Genomic DNA, 20,465 nt, shown 5'->3' on the forward strand with positions numbered 1-20,465 from the left:
TACTGAAAAAGATCACACAGAACAGTGTATAAAGAAAGTGTCGCCCTGTGTGAAACGTACACACATGTATTTGCTGTCCCTGCCTGGACTGTCTCCGGGAAGGTGGAAGCGACACTGGTAACCAGGGCTGACTCGGAGAAGGGGAATGGGAAAGCTGGGTGTATGGGCTGCCCGGGGCTGCTCCGACAAAGCACTGCAGACTGGACGGCTGTACACAGCGGGCCTTTGGCGTCTTACAGTTCTGGGGGCTGGAAGTTCAAATCCAGCAAGCCTCTGGGGGAGGATCCTGCCTGGGCTCTTCCCGCTTCGGGTAGCCCCAGACATTCCTTAGCCTGTGGCTGGGTCGCTCTGCTCTCTGCCTCCCTCTGCACGCGCCCTTCTTCCTCCTGCATCTCAGCGCAAGTCTCCCTCTTCTTAGGAGACACCGGCCATATTGGATTAGCACCCATCCTGATGACCTCATCTTAATTTGATCATATCTACAAAGACTGCATTTCCAGATAAAGTTGCATTCACTGGTATGGGGGGAGCGGGTTAGGGTTAGGATTTCCATATATCTTTTTAGGGGACATAATTCAGCCCATCACCCTGGGGGACAGAGGTGGGAGGGCACCTTACTTGAAGGTTGGATTTTGTAGCATGTCCAGGCTATACCTAGTGCCCTTACCGAATTTGTGTGTTGAAAAGTGACTCTGAGGTTTCTGCCCTGGGAGAATGTGCAGCTAGGGATGCTTTTAACAAGGGCAGGACAAGGACAGTGCGGGAGCAGTCCTCACGGGCTCGGCTTTGTTCAGTGCAACGTGCTGTCCCACTCGGTCGTGCGCGGCAGTGAGAGAGCCTGTGTCGGGCTTCTCCGTGGGCGCAGAGCTGCCGGGGAAGTAAGTGCTCACCCTCTCGTCTGATGGAGAGGGGGCAGAGCACCGTGGTGAGGCGCGCAGGCTTCCAGCCCAGCTGCCTGGCTTCAAATCCTGGCGTGACCTCTCCTTCCCTGTGTGACCTTAGGCAAGTCAGTCACCTCTCCGGGCCTGTTTCTGTGTCTGTAAAATGGGGCGCAATAGTACGCCCATCTCCTAAGGTGGTGAGAAGGGTTCAGTACAATAGTGTAGGTCAACTATTTAGCACCATGTAGCTTGTAAACCAGGGAGCTCGCCTGCCTTTGCTACTGTGACCCACTGTTGTCCCATAATAAGTGCACATCATGTATTAGTGATTATTCTTATTCCCTGCCTTCCCTGAACCCCTACCCACGACCAAAAAGCTCAGCTCCTTCTGGTTGCCGAAAACAATCGGCTCAACTTCCTGCGAGGGAGGGAAAAACTCGTGGAGAGGTGAGGTGGAGCACCATCGGGGATACAGTCTGTAGCCCGGGCTGAGGGCAGGCGTGTCTTGACTCTCGTCCCGCTGCTGGAGAGTCAGCCACACTCCCCCCCCCCACACACACACACACAACACCTGATGCAGGAAGAGAATCCCCTGGAGCTGACTGGCTCGGGGACCACTGACCCCATCCCAGTGGCTCTAGGATTCCTCTGGGTGACTCAGGCTTGATATTTTCTCTGAAGTGTGAGATTTTCAAAACCATCACTGGCGAGAGTCGCAAACCTTGTCCAAAGCAGTTGAGTGTCCATCACCAGCTGCACTCAACTACGTCTTAAGAGGCATTCGGGGCTGCCTTCCAAGTTAGGGCTTCCGGTTCAGGCTGGCAGGTGGAGGGCGTGTCGTGGGTCATATGGGGGGGTTTGGCTTTCAGAGAAGTGGGGACTTTTGGGGGAGGGGCCCACTCTTGAGTCTTAAATTTCTGCCCAAGGTATTTATTGACTCATCTGCAACTTAAATGGCGTCATTAACAGAAGGGAAGGAAGACATGTAGATACAATTATAGCCCCTGGTTGGCAGAGCCTTGTCTCAAGTGAGCAGAGGTTAGGGGGCGTGGAATATTCCAGAAGAAAGAATCCCAGTCTGGACTTGATCTCAGCAGTTGGCTTCCTTCTCTTTTTAGGGCTGGGGCAGAAATGAGTTTCCTTGATCGTGGGGCCTGCCGCAGAACTTGGCCCATGGTTGGGGCCTAATAAATATTTGAATGAGTGATGCAAAAGGCTGTTCCTCAGTGTTTGGTGATACTGTACGTAAACAGACCGAGACTTTTCCTGGACTGATTCAGATGCAACCAGGCTTCCAACAGGGAGACAGAGGCAGGTGAGACTCAGGCGCAGGACTTGGAAGAAAGGCCTTCACTAAATAGGTGTCCGGGGACATGCTGGCAAACAGGTGGCCTTTGAAGTCAGGCGTGTGAATGACATTGCCCCTGGGGGGGGCGGGGAGGAGGATGAGGAAGCCTCCTCATGAGTTGAAGGAGGAGGGGGCCCAGGGCAGAGAAAAGCCCAAGGAAGGGGAGGTCGCAGAAACCAAGGGAACCAAGATGGAGAGGGGTCACCAGAAAGGATCTGAGGCTGCCGCACCAGCGGAAGAGAGGAGACAGAAAGGAGGCCGCCGGGCTTGGGAGAGCCGTCGGCGCCCTTGACGACAGCAGTTCCAACAGCCTGACGTGGGCGGGAGCCAGATTGCAGGCGACAGACAGTTTGCCAACACTTGGAACTTGTTCTGTGCTTCCAAAGTGTTAAAAGCAAAACAGAAACACTGGCTGCTTGCAGCAACACAGAGACCTACCTCTTCCATGGCACTTGGGGCTCTTCCAAACGAGGGCTTCCAATGCGAGCTGGCAGGTGGAGGGGACGCCATTTGCCATATGGGGTTGGTGGCTCCCAGGGGAGTGAGCTTTTTTTTTTTTTTTTTTTTTTTTTTTTTTGGCACACTCTTAGTCTGTTCAATTTCAGCCCGAAGTGTTTATTTACTCATCTGCCAGCAAACCTCCGAGACTCCGGTTTAAAATATTATTTACACAGGAACATTACCTTCCCTTAGCAATTAAGTCAGGCAGCCAGTGATTGCTACAAAGCCGTGGGCTCGGTACAAAGCACTTCGTTCACAGCCGTGACAAAGGTGCCTTGGGTAACAGTGAAGGAGTGGGTCCCATCCTTCCAAAAGTCTGTGGTCATCACAGGAGGACTCACCTTCCCGCAGGTCATTAGGTCGCCCTACGGAGGTGGGGACCATCAGACTCGGTGCCCTGCAAAGTCCCTTCTAGCTCTGAAGATTATTTGATTCTGTGGTCTGACGTTAGCTATGCAAATGGTAAAACCACATTGACCTGTGGGGGAAACTGAGGCATGTAGAAGGTAATGGAACTAAGTGGAGCTGCAGTTCATGCTCTCTCCTGTATCTTACAAGATGATACGGGGAACTGACAGCCGGAAACCCGCGTGGGGGCAGAACTGTCCTGGGTGTTTTCCTGCTCCATTCAGTTGTCGTCCAGCCCTTCGAGAGACCTGATTTTGTTTTCACACCCGAGGACACAGGGGCTCCAGGAGGTCAGGAGACCTGTGTATGGTCACACAGAGAATGTGCCCCATCTTGGATTTGAACTCAGTCTGTCTGGCTCCAAAGCCCAAGTTCTAAGTTCTCTCTATGAAAAAAAAGGAGCTCCAATCAAAGGATCAGCATTGGAAAAGGTGAACGCATCTTCCGAACAAGGCCGACACGTTCGTCTCGGCAGCTCAGCCCACAGCCTTAGCTCAACCAGGGACTCCGGGTGCACGTCAGCCCCCGTGTCAACCTAGCATCGTCGCCATTGTCCAGTGCCAGAGGTCCCTGTCAGGACAACAGAGGAATATTCTGAGAAATATATGAAATGGGCTCAACCTTACTCGTCATCCTGGAAATGCAGTCAGAGCCACACCCAGCACGTCTTTCATACCCACTAGACTGGCAACAACTGTAAAGTCCGGTGATAGCAGATTTGAGCAAAGATACAGAACAGCGAGAACTCTTAAACACCACTGGAGGGGATTCTGAATCCTCCCCCAAGGAAACTCAAAATCACCTAAATGTATTCACCGGCCTCTACCCTAGAGAAACTCCTCCGTATGGAAATGAGGAGACATGGACAAAGGTGTCCACAGATGCGCTGTTTGTAATAGCAAAAGAAAAAGGAAAGGAAGAGAGACAAGCTGTCTGTCTACAGGAGAAAAGATAAATAAATTATGGTATGTTCCTACTCGGAATATCAAGTAACAATGAGAATAAATGAACTAGATCCTCGTGCTATTACACAGCTAAATCCCAGAAAGGTCACATTGTGCAGGGGGAAAAAAAGCAAGCCAAGGCAAGATTTGTGTAGTATGCTAACATTTACATAAAGTTTACCAACATGTGGGACCGTCCATATCTTGTTAGGAATTTATAAAAGTGGTAGAAAGTATAAAGCATGCCGGGGATGGTGAAGGTCAAATTCAAGAGAGGAGATAATCTCAAGGAGATGGAAGGGCTCTCGGAGCCAGGACGGGTGCCCAGAGCCTTTGCATTGTGATGCTTTATTTTTCCAGCTGGCTTGGGTGCTGGGCGTGGTGGTGGTCCCTGTTTTACTCCGTACTTCCCGTGTGCGTCACATAACTCATTAGCAAAAATGTTACTTAGCTGGTGTTGGCAACAGCACATTCAGAAGGCCAGTTCTGAGATATTAATAAGCATTACTTAAATAAGTGTTAAGGGGTTCAATCAATTTGGGAAACATTGGCTTAAAGAAAATTAAATGGGCTTTTTTAAAAAAAATCAGTGCTTTTAACATCCTGCGTTTCTTACAAATCTCAAAGAGAATGTTATCCTATTTAGATATTTTACCATAGATTGGGGGTGGGGCGGGGTGGTGGTCAGCAAACTGCAACTGCCTACTACCTATTTTTGTAAAGAAGGTTGTGCATGTAAGTAGCCACGCCCACTGGTTTCATGTCGCTGATGGCTGCTTTCACACTGCAGTGGTAGAGCTGAGTGGCCTTCAGACAGTGGTCACTCTCCTGAGTGACAAGAACCTGTATGTCCCACAAAGCCTAAAATATTTACAGGAAAAAATTTGTGAACCTGCTATAGGGTATCTTATGGGACTGGTGTTACTAGGAACGCATTTGGGGTATATAACATGAGAACTTTGCTTTGCACCTCAGGAATTGGCATGTGTATTTGTGACCGTTGTTAAAAAGAACACCATCAGTTCTTTCTAGACTTCCTTGCAAGACAGTTATGTGTGTGTGTTCATCTTTGAATCTCCAGCCCCTCGCACAGTAGCCAGCATATACTTAGCGACTCCCGTGTGCTTCACTGAATTGATTGCAACCTCAGAACCATTTGTGGAACGGATTCACTAGGATCTAGATTCATGAGCTCTGATGGACATGCAAAATACCTGCAGCACAGATAAAGCACGAGTTTAAAATTCTCCCTCGTACAGCAATCCAGGTATAAGCAGTCCCGGGCTATTATGGCAACTCCAAGTCAGGGACCCGAGCACCTTCCCTCTTGTTGCTCTGCCATTCCTTCCGTGACCCTTCCTCTGCATGGCCCAACATGGCCGACCCCCACCCCCCACCCCAGGACTACATCTGTCTAGTGCAGGGGGGTCAAACTGATTTTCACAAGGGCCCACATCAACCTCGAAGTTGCCTTCAAAGGGCCGAATGTAATTTTAGGACTGTATACATGTAACTCCTCCTTAACAGTTAAGTGAGAACTTGGTGCTGCCGCTAGGTAAAAACAAGGTGCAGGGACAGATAAAATAAGGTGGAGGGCCGGATTCGGCCCTTAGGCCTTGTGTTTGCCACCTGTGATCTAGTGGGAAGAGGGAAAGGAGAAGGACAGGGCGTGCCCCAGAGATTGCATACATAATGTTTGTCATTCCCTATTGGTCAGCACTTAGTCACGTGGTCATGTCTAGCTGCAAGAGAACCTGGGAAATGTAGTCTTTAACTGGGCAGCCACATACCCAGCTAAAAATTCAGGTCCTACCAAACATGAAGATAAATGATTCTGGAGGACAACAACCAGTCTCTGCCGAAAAGGGATATACATTTAAGGACTGTCAAAATCAGGGGTGACTCCCTTTTCTAGGGATGGGCCTTACTTTCAACCCTTAAAATAAGCCATGATGCTGAATCCAGAGATGTGTAAAACTGCTTCATTATTTTCTACTCAAAATAATATGACAACACATTCAGATATAAACACACTAGTTTCAGTCTCCTGAGTTTTGTAGCCAATGCATTTGAGATAAATCTTTTTTCACATGTTTGAACACACCGAGAATTTCTATTGTGGGAGAAGATAAACACAGTAGGTTTTGCCACTAACTGGGCATTTACTTATAAGAAGGAGGAAGGTTCCAGGCCCTTTAGTATCTCTCGCGAGGCAGAGAAGATTGGCCGGGAGGAAGCTGTGGAATCACCCTTTGTTTACCTTGTCCAAGGACGGTTTAATGAGCTGGCTCTTTTCTGTGCTTTAGTAGCAGCATGAAACAGCAAGTGGGCACAATTTGTGGACAAAGAGTTCTCCTAGGAACTTTGCAAGCATTATATGTTCCATTTGCTGCAATAATACAAATTTTTTTTTCTTAGAAAACTGCATGGAGATCTTGATGTGACTTGCTTCAGCAGCAAAGTCTCAATTTGTTCATCTTTGTGATACCCTAAAGAAAAGGGAAAACATCATTTGGGGCACTTGAAACCCGAGTAAGGGAATTTGTCTTTCTTGGGAAAATATGTTGAGGAGAGAGGGGGGTGACAAAGGGAGGGAAAGCCGTGTTCAATTCAGGCCATTTCACAATTTATTTCTGAAGACTCCATTATACTGGCACACAGACAGAATCCTGTGACGGCAACTGCTTGATATACAAGAGATGATGCAAAAGAATAGTATTCCCCTCCACCAGGGTTTCTTAACCTCTGCACTTTTGACATTAGGGTGAGGGGGTTGTCCTGTGCATTATAGGACGTTTGGCAGCACCCCTCACCTCTACCTGCTAGACGCCAGTAGCATCTCCCTAGTTGTGACAACCAAAAGTGTCTCCAGACATTGGCAGATGTCCCCTGGGTGACAAGATCACCCCTGGTTGAGAATCACTGTCCTGCACAAACCTAAAGACATCGAGAGACTTGCTAAATGACTTCAGAAGAAGACGTGGATTCTGCTCCAAAGTACCTCAGAGACTCCTCCGACGAGTTGACCCTCCTCAGGCTTCCAGTGTCCTGATCTTAAGAAGGTCAGCGGTTGAGCTGCATGCTTTCTTTCAGCACCGACATTCTGGGATTCTGCGAGTCAGAAGCTGTTCCGGGACACTTGCCTCTGGAATACAACGTAAAGGAGAGCAGACTGTAGAGGAGAGGAGTGGAACCGGGTGGCACAGCATGCAGGCAGGCAGGAAAGCTGGGGGGGGGGGGAGTACCTGCAGAATGAGAAGCAGGCCTTGTTGGTTGGAATGGTAAGAAAGAAGAAATGGTTGAGAGAGGGAGCCTTTCCAGAGGGGCAATTGCAAAAGGGCCTTGAATTTGGAGCCTATGGTTGGGGATTTACATTTGTTAGGCACCCAGCCCAGGACCTGGCACCTGGTACTTACCCGGGCAGCAGCTGCATGGTATCCTGGCGAACATGGAGGCCTTTGGCAGCACGGAGAGGCAGTGGAGTCGGTGAAGAGCAGGGCTCTAGCTGCAGCCTGCTGGGTTCAGATCTCAGTTCTATGGCTTGCAGGCTCTGTGACCTGGGGCAAGTGTCTTGGCCTCTCTGTGCTGTTTCCTCTTCTGAAAGATGAAGATCACTGTTCTAGGGCCCCAGAGAGGATTGGATAAGATCATTTATGTAAATGAGCGTGTGTGGGTATGTGCTCAATCACAGATAATGTATAAGTTTTGTACGTGTGTATATATGTAAAGTTAGAATAGTTCCTGGCACACGATAAATGCTATTATATGTTCTACTACTACTATTATTATTATTAAACCAATAAAATATTTTGAGTAGGGAAGCAAGCACTCTGTTCCTTGCACACTGTTAGACATATAATAGGTGATCTGAATGGCTGCTTTTTCCAATTTCCTCATTTCTAGGGAATGTAATCTCGAATTGGACAGCCACGTGCTCAGCCAAAGCCCCACGAAGGCGGGCGGCTCTGTATCACTGTGAGGACGAAGGGGAGGATGGATGCCGGGGTATAGTGAGCACCCACTGCTACACATTTCTTCCCCCGGTGATCCTCTCGGACATGGTAATAAGTGTCTGTTATGAAATGAAAGCAAAAACAGAGAAGCCAAATGCTGGGTGGGATGGAGTAAGGGGGAAAAACTATTGCATAGGGAAGAGTGGTACCCGAGCACCAGAAAGCATGTGATAAACTCTGAGAATGCCCATGCTTGATTAGCCAACACCCCCATTTAATAGATGAAGAAACTGAGGCTGTTCCTGGAAAATGGGAACTTACCCAACATCACAGAGCTCATGGGCGGTACAGCTGTGACATAAAACCCCTGGTCCCATTCCTGCCTTACCAGTTGCTCTCAGAACTATCCCATAGGCCCCTGTTCTGTAGAGTTCCTCCTTCTGGGCAAGGTCTGGACATGGCCTCAGAATCCTCCTTTACACCGCACTCCCATCAGCCGTACCAAATTGTCAGATGTTGCCTGAGATGAGCCCTGTTTTCCACCCCTCGTCTGGGTGTTGTTCAGTGCGGGTGCTGCCTGCCTGTAATGTTTCTCCTGCCGTTCAGGTGACTCACCTAGGTCCCCATCTTCTAGAAATCCAGCCTATGTCAGCATCACACACCCCACGTTCTCTAGGTCCGTGCCATCCTCAAAGAGTGCCTCCAGCATAGCCAGACAAGATTCCCGTTCTCGTCATGCCTCACTACAACCTTACCACATAGGTACCGCTGTCCCGTTTTATGGACGAGCAAGTGGGAGGCTTGCCCAGGGTTACTCTGCGAGGGAACAGGCCATGCTGGCTTGTGAATTCAGCACCCGTGCATTTTCCTGCCGCCCTTCAGTGAGCTCCTGAGTATCCAGATAAATGAAATCAGCGCTGCTGTCTGCTCCTGGATGTTATAAATCTCACCGGTGTGCCCACAGACAGATACGGGAGGCTGGCAGCTTGATCCTTAATTACTGTTTTGAGTTAGTGTTGTCCTCTCGTTTTTCTCCCCTGAGCATCTGCATTTTCAATTCCAGAGTCTCCTGCGTAGCCAGTTTGCTTAGCATCCTTCTCCATGACAGCCCGGGAGGGCGAGGCCCTGGTCAGGCTTACTAGCTGCTGGCCTCTGGCACCTAAGGCAGGGCCTGGCCTGCAGGTGGCGCTCTCAGGTGGGCGTGAATGGATCTTGGCACTTCCCTTTGCCCCGAGCCTCTCCGGGGCGGCAGAAACCTCACCCCGTGGGCCTCTCTGCATCTGGTCCGCAGTGCGTGGCACGGAGCAGACGTTCGATGACGCCGGGTTCCGCGGAGTTGGGCTGGGGCGGTGTGGGAACACACACAAACCCAAGCCTCGCTGAAGCCTGGACTTGGAGAGGGGACAGCTCTGGGTTGAAATGGAAAGAGGAGGAGCCCAGTGACCTCAGGGCAAGATACTTAACCCCTCTGGGGCTCTGTTTCCTCATCTGTGAAATGGGAGTGCCGAAACCTGCCTTTTGGGGTTCCTATGAAGGCAAAAAGAAGATGGGGGCACGGGTTCAGGCACCAGCCTGCCTGGATTGAATGCCAGCACCACCACCTGTGCGCTGTGTGACCATGGGCAAGGGACACGACCTCCACACTTCAGGTGTTTCACCTGGGAAGTGACGAGAACAGGCCCAGTGCGTGGGGTTCTTTCCAGAGTGAGGTGGGCTGCTACACAGGGGATGCCTGGCACATGGAAAGCTATTGAAAAGTGTCGGGTGCGATTATTATTATTATTATTATCATTAAACTATAGCGTGTTAGGGAAACTGTCAATACTCCTTTGTCTCTGATTATTGCTAACATTTCTATTCTGTCCCAAGGCAACTAACCTGCCCGCTAGCCTTGGGAAACCAACTCATGGGGTGCAAGGGCCCAGGCAGCAGAGTGCAGTTGCCTCTGCCTGACTCATAGGCACCCCCACAGCAGCCAAGCATCTCAGCCCGAGTCCTGCAGCGGTGGGCTCCGGCATCTTCCTTGTGAGTAGGGCAAGCGTCCCCCGCCCACACACACACAGCCCCCCAGGCTGACCCCAGGCAGCCGTCTCTGAGAGGGGCCTTGGGCGTTGCTCTGTCCCAGATTGCCAGCCTGCTGGTGAGACCCAGATGCACAGGAAGAGAAACGCATGGAAAGGGAGGCGAGGAGCCCAGGGAGCCACGGCAGAGCTGTCCCAAGGCCCGGCAAGTGACCACAGCGAGGGCTGGACTCCGACAGGCCAGGCTCCAGAACTCCTGGGGGGGGCAAGGAGACCTTCCGGGCACCGGCCATTTGTGTGGTTGGAGGGTGACGGGAGGGAGGGACTTCCAGATGGCCTGATTAAATCCCCGAGCGGAAGACCTACAATTATAAAATAATGGTACAGCGATAAGTATGCATTTCACGTATTGGGCAGCTATTATCGCCCTCTGTGCCGAGTGGTTCGGGTGGAGGATCTGCCTTAATCCTCGCACAGAGACGGACCGTTGTCAGGCGTGTGTTGCAGACGGGAAACAAGCAGAAGCTTGGAGAGGTTAGGTTACCTTTCCAAGGAGGCAAGTAGGAGCCAGACGGGGATGTGAACTTGGGACTCAGCCTTGCCTGCTGTGCGGTGCCCGGGCCCTGGTGTCACACACGCAGGCCAAGCCTCACTTTCCTGGCCAATAGGACAGGAGTAACGATAACAACAAAAGCCCCTTCGAGGAGAGGATCAGGTGAAGTGCTGGAAAGTGAGCGCTCCGCACAGTGCCTGCTACCTGATGAGCCTGCAAAAAACGGTAGCTTTTTTATCACTGATGAGGAAGGTCATGGTGTGGGAACTGTTGAGGCCTTTGGGAGTGCAGATCCAGAGCCATGCACGAGGAATCCCTTTGAAGCCCAGAAATGGCCAGCACATCACCGAGACCTGGGCTGTGCACGGTAGTGAGCAGGACAGACTCGGGAGCCGGACCGCCTCTGTTCAAACCCTGACTCCTGCTTACTGGCTGTGTGGCAATGAGCAAGTTCATTAACCCCTCTGTGCCTTGTTCCCCTTATCTGTACTATCGGTTAATCATAATAACGCCTTTCTCAGAGGGTTATCGTGAGAATTAAACAAGTTAAGTGAAGTTAATATTTGCAAAAAGCTCATAATATGCCGGGTACACAGTGGGTGCTAAGTATCTGTTAAATAAGTAAAACAGGTAATGTCAGTGTTGCTGTTCCCCATGTGAGGGAAGGAAGCGAGATGAAAGAACCTACACAGCATTTCCCAGAGAGTGGGGGCCGAGAGATGAACCCAGGTGGCCTGCCTGCCGAGGCGGCACGCTCGCCACAGTCACCTGGGAGCAGTGCACAGGGAGCCTGGGAGCTGCCGGCTTCCGGGGCCTCTGGAGCCAGCAGGCTTTGGCCCTGCAGGTGGAGGGGGAAGGAGGGGCTGGGAGCCTGGCTGGACGGGGCCTCCGAACTCTGCCTGTTGGACTGTTCCAGAAACTGCTTTCATCAAGCGTGTGACTCCCATTCGCCCTCCCTCCCCAACCCCTGTCAGCACTGAGCATGCTTGCAAAACCCGCTGAGGACCAGGGTCTCCCCACAGGGAAAAGATCTGCCTTTACCCTGGTGGAATGTGTTAGACACGGTGTCTCATCGGAGATCTTAAGAAGTGCTTTTACTGCCATGTTCATGTGTTTTCAATTTTTTTCTTTTACTCATTTTCCAGAGAGGGGAGGAGAGGGAGAAGGGGGAGAGAGACAATGATATGGGAGAGACACGGCAATAGGTTGGTTGCCTCTTGTATGCACCCCACCTGGGGACCGAACCCGCAACCCAGGCGTGTCACTGAACCAGTACCTGAACCGGTGACCTTTCATTTTGCATAACAATGCCCAACCAACTGAGCGACACTGGCCAGGGCACTATAATATTCCTTAGTCTCTGTATCTCTGTATTTGCTTCTTTCAAGTAGAGTCTATTCTCTCCAGTGTGCACCTAGCTTTGTAACTTATGAAGGTTATGCTATGAAATCTCTAACACGGATGGAGACCTGTGCGTTAAGGTCTGTACTCTTCTAGACACCGGACATGGATTATCTCATTTAACCCACACCCACCATCTTGGCAGGAAAGTTTTATGACGAAACTCATTTTACAGGTGGGAGAACTCAGCAACAAAGAGGTTAAGTCACTTGCCCTAAGAAATCACAAAGCCACGAAATAGCAGAGCTGGGGACCAGAGATGCGTGCTCCTAACTTCTATGCTAGCTTTCAAAATGAACCAGTGGATAAAATGTGTGTGAAGCCTCGTCAGCTCGCCTGCGCCACTCAGAGCGTGCATCAAGAGATCCGCAGAGTGGGTCAGCTCCCACCGCTGCACCCGCTCCTCCCCGGGGGGGGGCAGGTTGCAACGTGTCCCTCCCTGTGCTCAGGCCCATGGGCCACCTGGGAGACTTCTTTCTGAAGTCACGTTCCTGAACTGGTGGGAGCTTTGAGCCAGTCTCAGGGCCAGGGCCCTTGAGAAATCAGAGAAATTGACCACCTCACGGGCTGACCTCTTCCTTAAATCAATCTGATTTTTTTATGGCATCTCTGAAAGCCACTCAAGGGAAAACCACTGAGGTGATCGCCGTCTGATGAAGCCCCAGGTAGCTGGCTTAATAGATTTCTGCATAAGTAAGCCCTGCACTTAGGACAACACGCTCATTTGTCCAGGCCGCGGGGGACCCGTGGGTCCTCGGTGGCAGATCCTCCAGAGGCTCTCTCTCCAGAGCTAGCAAACGGAGCTCTGAGCTGTGTTTACAGGAATGCTGCAGGAATGCAGATTTTGCACAGGTTAGTTTTCTAACAAGCCCGGTTGGACACAAAGCCATGGTGTAGGGAAAATGTTTCTTACCTGCCCCTTCGTTTGCCTCCCTCGGCTGGTCAAGTTCAGTAATGAGGACCGTGACTTACTCTGTATGACCGAGGGATTCTTGATAGACAGCTGTGTCAAGAGTGAATGGTGGGGGTGTGTATGGCTCGCCCATCACTTACTGCTGTGTGCTCCCGGCGTGAGGACAGGCACTGGAAGGTGCTAACCAGGGGAAGGATGCAAGTGGCCTGGACGTGGGCGTGGCGAGGGAGAGGAGCGCACCTCCTCCAGGTGCACTGGTCTAAGAAGCCCTCCTCTGGACCTGACATTCAAGCTCATACTGGAGGAGTGAGAAGGAGCCAGCCCTGCAGACAGTCAGGGGAGTGCATTCCAAGGAGTGGGAACAGCAGGAGCTAAGTCCTCAAGGCAGGAAAGATCTTGGCCTGTTGAAGGGACAGAAGAGGGAGGGAGGAAGGGAAGGGCTGGTGGAGGGCAGGGCGGGACCCTCCAGGCCCTGCCTGGGGAGCAGGAGTCTGTTCTCCTTACACAGGAAGGCATTGGGAGGTTTTGAGCAGGGGCAGAGCATAGTCCTATCTATATTTCAAGCTCACTCTTCCCTTGTTTAAGAAACTGGTTTGGAAGGCGGGGAGAGTGACAGCAGGAAGGCCAGTTAGGAGGCTACTGCAGTAATCCAGGCAAGAGATGCTGGCATTCAGAGCCAGGGTCTGGCCCGTGGGGGTGGAGAGAAGTGGATGGATTTGGAATGGGGCATTTGGGTGGCAAAAGCAACAGCTGATGGAACGGGTAAGGGTAAGTGTGTGAGACAAGGTCTGGCCTGAGCATCTGGGGTTTGGGGGAGGGGACAGTGGTGCCTTTTTATGGAGATGGGATGGCTGGGGACAAGTTTGGAGGGAGGGGGGTGGATGTGCTGGTAAAAAGTTCAATTCTGGACATACCGAGTTTGGGGGTCTGGGAGGCACCAAAGACATGTGCTCTAGTCAGGCAGTCGCCTATGGGGGTGCGCCCACCCACGGAGAAGGGCCAGGTCCTGCTGAGAGGGGCCAGTCCAGCTGGGTGAAACCCTGACCCACTGCCTACCAGCCCGGTGATGTGGGACATTTCCTCATCTCCGGAATGGGGCTCCTGCTCACACCTGCATTGTGGGCTTATAAAAAATCATACAAATTAATACATGGAAAGAGCTTAGATTTCCATAGTGAGTATTCAATAAATGTTAGCTTCCTCTAACAATTTTTATCATCATCATCTTAGCCCCAGTAATTTTCTTGCCATTTGTCTCTTTCTAATTAAAATCAAGGCTCTCTATCTCTGGTAAACACTTCTCCTGACGTCCTGGGAATGATCAGTTCAGCAGTCCGGGAGCTCAGAGAACACAGGGTCAGTCGGGTCTGCGTCTGCCTCCTGCTAGCCCCCTTGCACGGTGCCCACACACAGTAGGTGCTTGGTAACATTTATCTAGTCACATGGAATTCAGGTTGACTCCAGAAAAAAAATGCTTAACCGAGAGAATCGATCAAGCATTGAAGATAGCAGACAGGAAGTAGGACATTGCCAACTCAGTGACAGTGACGATTCACAGCATCTTTGCTCCCAAGAAGGAGGCTCCTGATTTCACGTCCCCATTCTCTGCCCCAGAAGTTCTAACCTGGGATGCTGAGGCCTGGAGCCCCTCCGCCCCCCCGCCCCCCCACACCTGGGGCGCTCTCAGGCTTCCCTGGAGAGTTTTCCGGCAATGCTGGGGCCATCTCTCATCTTGGACTCCAGAGTCCTGGTAAATGAGGGGCCCCTAAACACCTTACTTAGCCCTTCCCTGGGCTCTCACACACGCAGGCCCGGGGCGGCTGACTTGAGGCACAGTTCCTGGAGTGTGCACACAGACTAGACTAGACCTCTGTCAACGCCAAGCTCAAGGTTCTCAGGACGGTATCATCACTGCATCAGCGCCCCCTCGTGGCCAGAAGCAAAGGCCTAGTGTCTCCTATTGAGAGCCTGACATACCCTTTCTGCCATGAGGTTCCCATTACAGGACAGCCTTGGGCCGGGGCTCCTCTGTCAGCAGAGATGAATGATGTATCAGGAACCCAGTGAAGGGTCAAGTACACACACCTTCCACCCACTTCCTGAGGCTCTGTGTGGTTCACCCCTCAGAGGCTCCCCCCAGATCCTAGCCTTACTGCTGAGCAGCCGTCTTAGTACCTTACACCTTCTGGAACAATAGGCCCTATCATTTCCTCCAAGGATAAAACAGAAGGTAATCCTCCCGCCCATAAATGTAATCCTTCCAAGCGGGTTCATCAGAGGCAAGAACAGAGCCGGGGATGCTGAACGCCCAGCTCCCTCCCTCAGTTGCCAGCCTGAACGAGCAGGAGGAGAGGTGGGAAGGGGCCTGGGACACCGCTGACTGCCCTGACGCGAGCGTGTGGTTCCCGTTCCCTCAGGGCCGTGAGCTGGGAAGTGGGCACCTGCGTGTGCAGAAGCCGGAACCCACGACCTCTGCTCCGTCCCGGCCACCACGGTCTTCACTCGGGCCCTTGTCGCTTCTCTTTGTCATCGGAGGCTTCTTCCATCCACTCAGCTAGTCCATTAGCTCCAGCCTCTGGGGGTGGCTCCCCCCAACCCACCCTCCACTCTCTCCCAGAGTCAGCCATCCCACCATCCCAGTCCCCTGCCTGCTTAAAAATCTCCCGTGGCGTTTAAGGGTAAAGTCTGGAGCCTTAAAACTTGAGTCAGGTTCCCCTGCAGTGGAGCCCGGCTCTCCCTCAGCCCTAGCACTCTGCCTGCAAGTGTGGGCTCCAGAAACTCTGCAACCTTCACCGTTACCCTCACTTCGCCTGCCGTGTCCCAGCTCCGTGCTTTTGCTGACCCCGGCCCTGCTCGCTGCTTCTGCCCTCTCCCCTTCTGTTATCTCCGTTTTTAAGACACAGCTCAGGGGCCACCTCCCCCAGGAAGCCGTCCTGTATCCCCTAGGCTCTATTTGGTGCATGTCTCCAATCCCTCAGTCACTGCAGTCACCACATGGGGTTATTATAGCTGCCAGTGCCTTGCCCTCCCCCTTTGCAGGCCGTGGGACCCAGGGCAGGGACAAGGAGCTGTTTAGCTTTGTGTCTTCAGCACCGAGAGCAGAGTTTGTGACAAACAGGTGCTCAATAAAATGCCTGGAGATTTGATTCAGTAAGTGATGGATGTCACTGGGAGACAGAAGTAGCAGGCCTTACAAGCAGAGTTTGTGTCACCTTCTGGAGCCCATTGATTTTTCTCTCCACCCTTCCCTGACCTCTCACTGGGACGGGGGCACCGGATGACACAGTAGAGGCCCAGATCGACTCTCCATTCACCCACTGCTTGCTGGCTGTGTGGCCTCCGGCAAGTCCTTTATCTGTGTCTGCTTCCCCATGGTGAAGAGAGGTAATACTAGCACTTCATTCTTAGGGTTGTGCGGGACTGAATGAATTAATTCATGTGAAGAGTTTAGCATAGTGCCTAGCCCCTAGTAAACATCCAGTAAGTATTAGCCAGTGCGATGCTTTGCTCAGCACGCTGTGGGAACAGAGGTCAGGACAGACCCGCGGCAGTTCTAAAGGACAAAGGGTCAAGACATCCGGCTTTAACTGAAGCCCAGGAACAGGCAATGGACATGAGAAGCAAAGTTTCCTGGTGCTACCTAACTCTTTGCGGCCTTGCAGGGCAGTCTCTGGGGAAGCTGCTGACCATCTCTCTCTCCCTTCCTTAGGGCTGACGACTGCTTTTTCGCTTCTCGGAAGCTGGATGCAGTGGCCATCGAAGCCAAGTTTAAGCAGGACCTGGGTTTCCGGATGCTGAACTGTGGGAGGACGGACCTGGTGAAGCAGGCGGTGTCTCTCCTGGGGCCAGATGGGATCAACACCATGAGCGAACAGGTACAGGGTCCTCTGAGTGTCTGAACACACACCCCCACCTTCACCATCAGCCCAGGCCCGTGGCTAGATAGAAACAGCAGGCACTGGGCAGAGGCGCCCCCTACTGGTGACGTAGGGTGCTTTTTGCCTTTTTTTTTTTAGTTTTAGTTTTTAAAATAAAAATACCCTTGTTCATCTTTATAGAAGTTGCACGTGATCGTTGCAGCTGAAATGGAAAATAGAGAAAAAATAGGCCTATTCCAGAAAGTAAATAATGCCATCACCCGGATAACCATCATGTTTATATTTAGTATGTGTCCTTCACGTTCTTTTTCCAGCATGGTTAAAATTAGTTCTCTGCCGGCCTGTTCCTGCATCACAGAACAAGTCAAGGCAGATTTCCACCAAACTTTCAGGGTATGTTTAAGAAACACAAGAGGCCTTCTGGGAGACCCTAGGAGGAACCTCAGAGGTAGGCAGCTGTCCCCCAAGCCCCTGACACTGAGGAAAGGCGTGTGGGTCTGCCAGTCAGGGAGATGCCTTCAGTGTGAGCCCCAGATGGGAAGCCACAAGGGACAGATGGAGCTGCTTCTCACGTGAGCAGTTCACGCAGCCAGTTCCAGGGGAGGGGTCGCAGCTACTGATTGTCGAGCAATCCCCCGAGCCCTGATACATACACACAATTAGTACTATCTTTTTTAAAAACTAGGAATTTATTATATCTTGTTTTTAATATTTTATATGAAGATAATTCATAATGTTATTATTTTTTTTTAAAGATTCCATTCATTCACTTCCAGAGAGAGGGGAAGGGAGAGAGAAAGACATCAGTGTGTGGTTGCCTCTCCCACGCCCCCTACCGGGGACCTGGCCTGCAACCCAGCCATGTGCCCTGACTGGGAATCGAACCAGTGACTCTTTGATTCACAGGCCGACGCTCAATCCACTAAGCCACACCTGCCAGAGCTATTAAATATTTTTAATCCCTTTTAATGGCTACTTAAATTGGTCATATTATTTATTCAGTCAACCACACTTTAGTTGCTGGATAATTTACGTTGTTTACAATTACTTATATCACTAATGCTGAGCTAACTAAACTTACACAAACCTTTGTGCAAATCCCTAATTATTTCATTGGGGGAATTCTTTTTTTTATTTTTTTAAGATTCAATCTATCCATTTTTAGAGAGGGAAGGGAGGGAGAAAGAGAAAGAGAGAAACACCAATGCGCGGCCGCTGGGGGTCATGGCCTGCAACCCAGGCATGTGCCCTGACTGGGAATCGAACCTGCGATGCTTTGGTTTGCAGCTCGAGCTCAATCCACTGAGCGACGCCAGCCAGGGCTCATTGGGGAAATTCTTAAAAGTGGAAATAGTGGCTCAAAGCCATCAGCCTACCTTGAGGGTTTTGATCTCATATCACTTTTTCAGAGGCTTCGTTTCTTTATACGCCCTCCAACTATATATGGGCTCCCTATTAATTAATCTTTCACGTACTGCCTGCTTTTCATTGGACCTTTACTGTCTTTTTTTACGTAGTAGCGCTCTTTACATATTAGGCATATAACGTGACCAATATCCCTTTATTATGATGTGACGAATATGTCTCAATTTATTGCTTACCTTTGAATTTTGTTTGTTTTCCATGTTAGGTCCTTAATGCTGTGATGATTTTCCTTTGTGATTTCTTGTATTACTTTTATCCCTAGATGTCTTTTATGGTTTTCATTTTTGTCTCCATATCTCCAATCAAACTAGAAATGATTTTAGTAGATGGTGCGAGATAAGGCCCTTGGTACTTGAACATTTCCCCCAGTGGCCGCCTTTGTAACACCGTCTGTTGAAAACTCCATCCCTGCCTTCTGTTGGTTGTGGTGCTTTGTTTGCCATGAGCAGGGGTTATGGGCCAATGCGGAATGTTTGAAAGCCATTCCTCATTCGCTTGCCTTTTGCTTGTAAATGATAACGTCAAAGCAGATGTCCGTGCTGGGGGCGTTATGCCCAGAGGCTCCTGTTTCCCTCGACACCGACCAGTATCTCAGGCAGAGTGAAGAGGACACTTGTCATGCTGAGGAGGAGAAATGACAACAGTCTTTGTCAATTAGGTAGCTTAGGGGCTGATGTTGCAGAATCCAGAAAGTTCCTAAGAGCTGTAAGGTGAAATCAACCATTTGCTTTAGCAGACACTCTTAGGTCTATTGCACCCTAAGACAGGCAAACAAAACTCCTCCAAGCTAAGCAACAATACATGCAAAAAAAAAACAATGTATGGTCTCCTCTTGGCCTCCGTGTTGCTTTTGAAATATGGAGGATCGTGACCTTATGAATTATAGGGCCACTTATTTTATTTTTTTTTAATGCTGGATTTTGACTGCAAACATAGCCTCCTCAACAAAAGTAAGATTTTCCGTTTGTTATCCTCAAGTGACACAGCCACCTGGTAAACCTTCTCCATTCTCTGGTTTCTAACTCACCGCAGGGCATGACCCCCCTGATGTACGCCTGCGTCCGTGGGGACGAGGCGATGGTTCAGATGCTGCTGGATGCCGGAGCTGACCTGAATGTGGAGGTGAGGGTGCAGCGGGCCGCAGGGCCCCTTGGCCTGGCAGTCCCCAGGGGAAGGCGAGCCAGGAGAGGGGGGCTTTTTCTCCTGAGAGCTGCTGCCAAGGGCAGGGCGCTCAGTCCAGCAAATCGGTCAGACCGGCTGATGGATCTCCTCCATGCTGAGGCCCCGGCCCCACCAAACTGCAGGGAGCTGCCAGCATGCGTGTTTCACTCGGAAACAACCAACAACACACCAGCGTTTCATTGGCCCAGTTGTACGTGGTCTCTGACTCTTCCTGCTGCTCCACTCCCTCTGGGATGAGAGCAGAGAGAGCTCTCCTGAGCCATCGGCCCTTTTCCCTCTGCACAGTGCAAAGCTGCACACTCCCCAGAGCTGAGGCGTAGCTCCCCCTCCCCCACCACATCCCGATTGGCTCTCCTGGTTGGCGGAGTTGAAGCCACAGGTCTTAACCCTAAGCTTCCTTGAGGCCGTGTGCTATAGCAGAGAGCTCTCCCCGACAGGCTTTAGAATTTGACACTGGGGCTCAAATTCTGTCACTATCCGCATCTGAGTGACTTGCTTCTGTGCTTGGGCAAGGGGTTTAACCTTTCTGGGCCTTGGTGTCCCCATCTGCAAAATGGGAGAGCGATCACACCCCCCTCAGAGAGTTGTTGGAAGAAATGAACACAGAGAGGACCTAGCTTAAGTCTGAGGCTCAGGTGACGTCGGCGTCCTCCCTGCCAGGGCTTGTAATAGGTGAATCCCACTTTTCTGACCACATTCTATGCTGTGTTAAGACCCACTCTCTCCGGCAGCTGAATGAATATTGGCGGCCTCAGAGATGGGAAGATGGACCATGCTACAATCCTAACGCAGCATCCCTGGGAAACCTTTTTAGTTCAAAAATGGGTGCTTTTGCAGTGTCGGTACGGTGGGTTATTGGGGGGCTTTTTGGTTTAGTTTTGGGGGTTTAAGTGAGTTTTATATTCATCTAAGGAAAGCAGGCAATAGACATAGTTTGGGATCCATAACCATTTTTGGTCCCACCAAAAGTCTCAGGTATCAAGGGTTTCCCCCCTCATTATGTTCCCTCCTAAAAACCATGCAGACCCCACAAGGGCTCCTCAGCTTTGGGTCCTGG

The 20,465-nt window shown here is 50.9% G+C and overlaps 1 protein-coding gene across 3 annotated transcripts in view; it reads left to right on the forward strand.

Moving 5' to 3' along the window:
- BTBD11 (BTB domain containing 11) overlaps positions 1-20,465 on the forward strand; it is a 265,818-nt gene that overhangs the window by 211,303 nt on the left and 34,050 nt on the right. For all 3 annotated transcript variants that reach the window (XM_028533013.2, XM_028533014.2, XM_028533015.2), the window contains 2 exons: positions 16,633-16,798; positions 19,259-19,348. In XM_028533013.2, the coding sequence (XP_028388814.1) occupies positions 16,633-16,798; positions 19,259-19,348 (256 nt within the window). The remainder of the gene's footprint in view (positions 1-16,632; positions 16,799-19,258; positions 19,349-20,465) is intronic.

Source organism: Phyllostomus discolor, chromosome 2 (genome assembly GCF_004126475.2).
Source record: "Phyllostomus discolor isolate MPI-MPIP mPhyDis1 chromosome 2, mPhyDis1.pri.v3, whole genome shotgun sequence".
In the NCBI taxonomy this organism is placed as follows: domain Eukaryota; kingdom Metazoa; phylum Chordata; class Mammalia; order Chiroptera; family Phyllostomidae; genus Phyllostomus; species Phyllostomus discolor.